Genomic DNA, 2,462 nt, shown 5'->3' on the forward strand with positions numbered 1-2,462 from the left:
AAAACTTAGAAGAGGTATCTAGGCACCCCTGGGTGTTGGTTTAGAGTATGGTTGTTTTGTTCAATTAAGATGAATTCCTTGATTTTTCGTTTGTTTATGTTGGGTTCTTTGTTTAAAATTACTGTGTTTTTGATAGATATACTACAGTTTTATGAGTTGCAATGGTGAAAAACATATGACGGTTTTTTATTGTGTTCTGTCAATCTGGTTTTCAATTTTCTTCCTGTTTCTCCGATGTAGAATTCTGGGCAGTATATGCTATATTTTAAACATTTACTAAAGCAATTACTTACTCATATATGTAATGCTACACTTAACAATTAATCTAGTGAATGGCATCTGCTATTAAGATTGTGCTCAACATTTAAAATTTGGCATTTGTTTGCACTTCTGTTTCACTAATTAAGTCTTGTATTTCAGCTTCAAAAAGAATGCTTGAGTTGTAGAGAACAGGTAGCTGTATTCAATATGTCTTACTTTGGGAAGTTCTTTCTCACGGGACCAGACTCTCAGAAAGCAGTAGACTGGATTTTCACCAATGAAATGGACAAACCCGAAGGTGAGTGTATTTTCTAAATTATATTATGTATATTGTCATAATATCATATAAATTAAATAATAACTGTTTTTATTCATTCAAGATAATTTTGTGACCTTACAAATATGGTAATATCCAGCAATCCAAATTTTCACAAAGTCTTCAGCTCAAAATTTAAGAGTTTGTTAGTTTTTTAGAAGAATCAATTTTTCACTTTTAATTCCTTGTAAAGTGGAAAGAGTTAGGGAAATCTCTGAATTATGTTGGGAACAGAGTATGGGTATTTCGAAAGAGGGTGAGTATAGCTTATGTTCATAAACCAAACGATTTTTGTAGGTAACTTCACAATCATGAGGTTACATTTAATATATAACATAATTGGTTGAAGTATAATAGAATGTGTGCAACAGAACATAACTGAACAGGAATTTTTGTGATTAAGATGATATTTTCATTGCATATTTAGTTTATTTTATATCTTTGTCTGTTAACTGTAAACTTGGGGATAGGGGGAGTGTTACCCTTGTGCTCTCTTTGAATTTGCCTCTGGAAAAGTCCAGAGGTATATAGTATTCAGATACACAGATACATGGCAGAGAAGTATCAAGTATCTAGGGTTCTAACTAGCTATGGAGTTACTGAGGTCATATTCCATATCAGTTGTTTATGGTGGTGTTTGTTTAAGATATATATATATATAACTGGATGCTGGAGCTTGAAACCCAAGTTTGGCCTCAGGGGAATATTAGCTTTTGTTATGGTGATGTACGTATCCATAAAATAGAGTTTGCAAAATTATTATTATGCAGAGAATAATTTCAAACACAAAGAGCAAAGAAACTACAAATGAATGCAAGTGTACAAATAAAACAGAATCTTTACTTATTTGACACAGTGTAAACTGCAAATCTAACTTATTGACTTGCTCTTATATTTGAAAAAAGACTAAAACTGGCTGTTAAGGAAGACAACAGGATAAATATGTACATATATGTTGAGTTGATTTTACTTTCTTATGGCAACATTAAGTACTTTGTTACACTGACAGTCATGATTAAATATTTATAAGATTTTCTTTGTTATTTAAGACGAAAAATCGTTTTCTTCACTTCTCAGAAATTCATAACAATGGTCTAAAATTAAGTTGCCAAGCATAATATTTTTATCCCTTCACTTTCCATCAAAGTTAGACACCCCTGTTCTATAGCAGACAAAGATGGTAAGCAAGAGAACCAGAATCCTGTAGATATCCTCACTTTTATATCAGACTAAGGTCCTAGTTAAGTATCCTTATCCCATAGTCCTGAGATTTCCTATTTCAGCAATCATTCAAAATTAACATATTGTTGCTTCAGCGAGGTCACGTGACTAGTATCACCTCTTTCTAGAAATATCCTGTTCTTTCATGAATGCCTTAGCATTTACTAGATATGTGTTAGTCTTCTATATATAAGATGGTCACAACCTGATGGGGAAACAAGTAATTGAACTGCAGTCAGAGAGTGTGTAATTGAACTGAGTATTGTTGAAGTCGAGCACGTGAGACGTTCGTTGAGAATTATAGCATATGTTATAGCCCGACTGTTGAAATTAAGTGTATCGCAAAGTTATATTCAGAAAGAATAAACCAGTTTTATTTAAGAAAGGACTTGTGTCGCTAAAGTTTCATCGGAACGAATTGGTGTCAGAAGTGGGATAAAAAAAATGGAAATGAGAAGTGGCAAATCAAACTACAGCTTGGCAGATTTGATGGCAGCAATACAAGAACAGCAAAAGAAACAAGAAGAACGAGAAGAGAAACAAGAAGAGAAATTACAGCAGTTCTTGGAGGAAAAGAAAAGAAACAAGAGGAGAAATTGCAGCAGTTCTTGGAGGAAAAAGAAAATAAACAAAAAGAGAGATTACAGCAGTTGCAAGAAAACCT

General features: G+C 32.9%; 1 protein-coding gene across 1 annotated transcript in view; it reads left to right on the forward strand.

Annotated features, from left to right (window-relative positions):
- LOC106471624 (sarcosine dehydrogenase, mitochondrial-like) overlaps positions 1–2,462 on the forward strand; it is a 65,839-nt gene that overhangs the window by 53,296 nt on the left and 10,081 nt on the right. Inside the window, exon 13 of the mRNA XM_013932236.2 lies at positions 421–559. Within this exon, the coding sequence (XP_013787690.1) occupies positions 421–559 (139 nt within the window). The remainder of the gene's footprint in view (positions 1–420; positions 560–2,462) is intronic.

This window comes from Limulus polyphemus, unplaced genomic scaffold (assembly GCF_000517525.1).
Source record: "Limulus polyphemus unplaced genomic scaffold, Limulus_polyphemus-2.1.2 Scaffold4741, whole genome shotgun sequence".
Taxonomy (NCBI): Eukaryota; Metazoa; Arthropoda; class Merostomata; order Xiphosura; family Limulidae; genus Limulus; species Limulus polyphemus.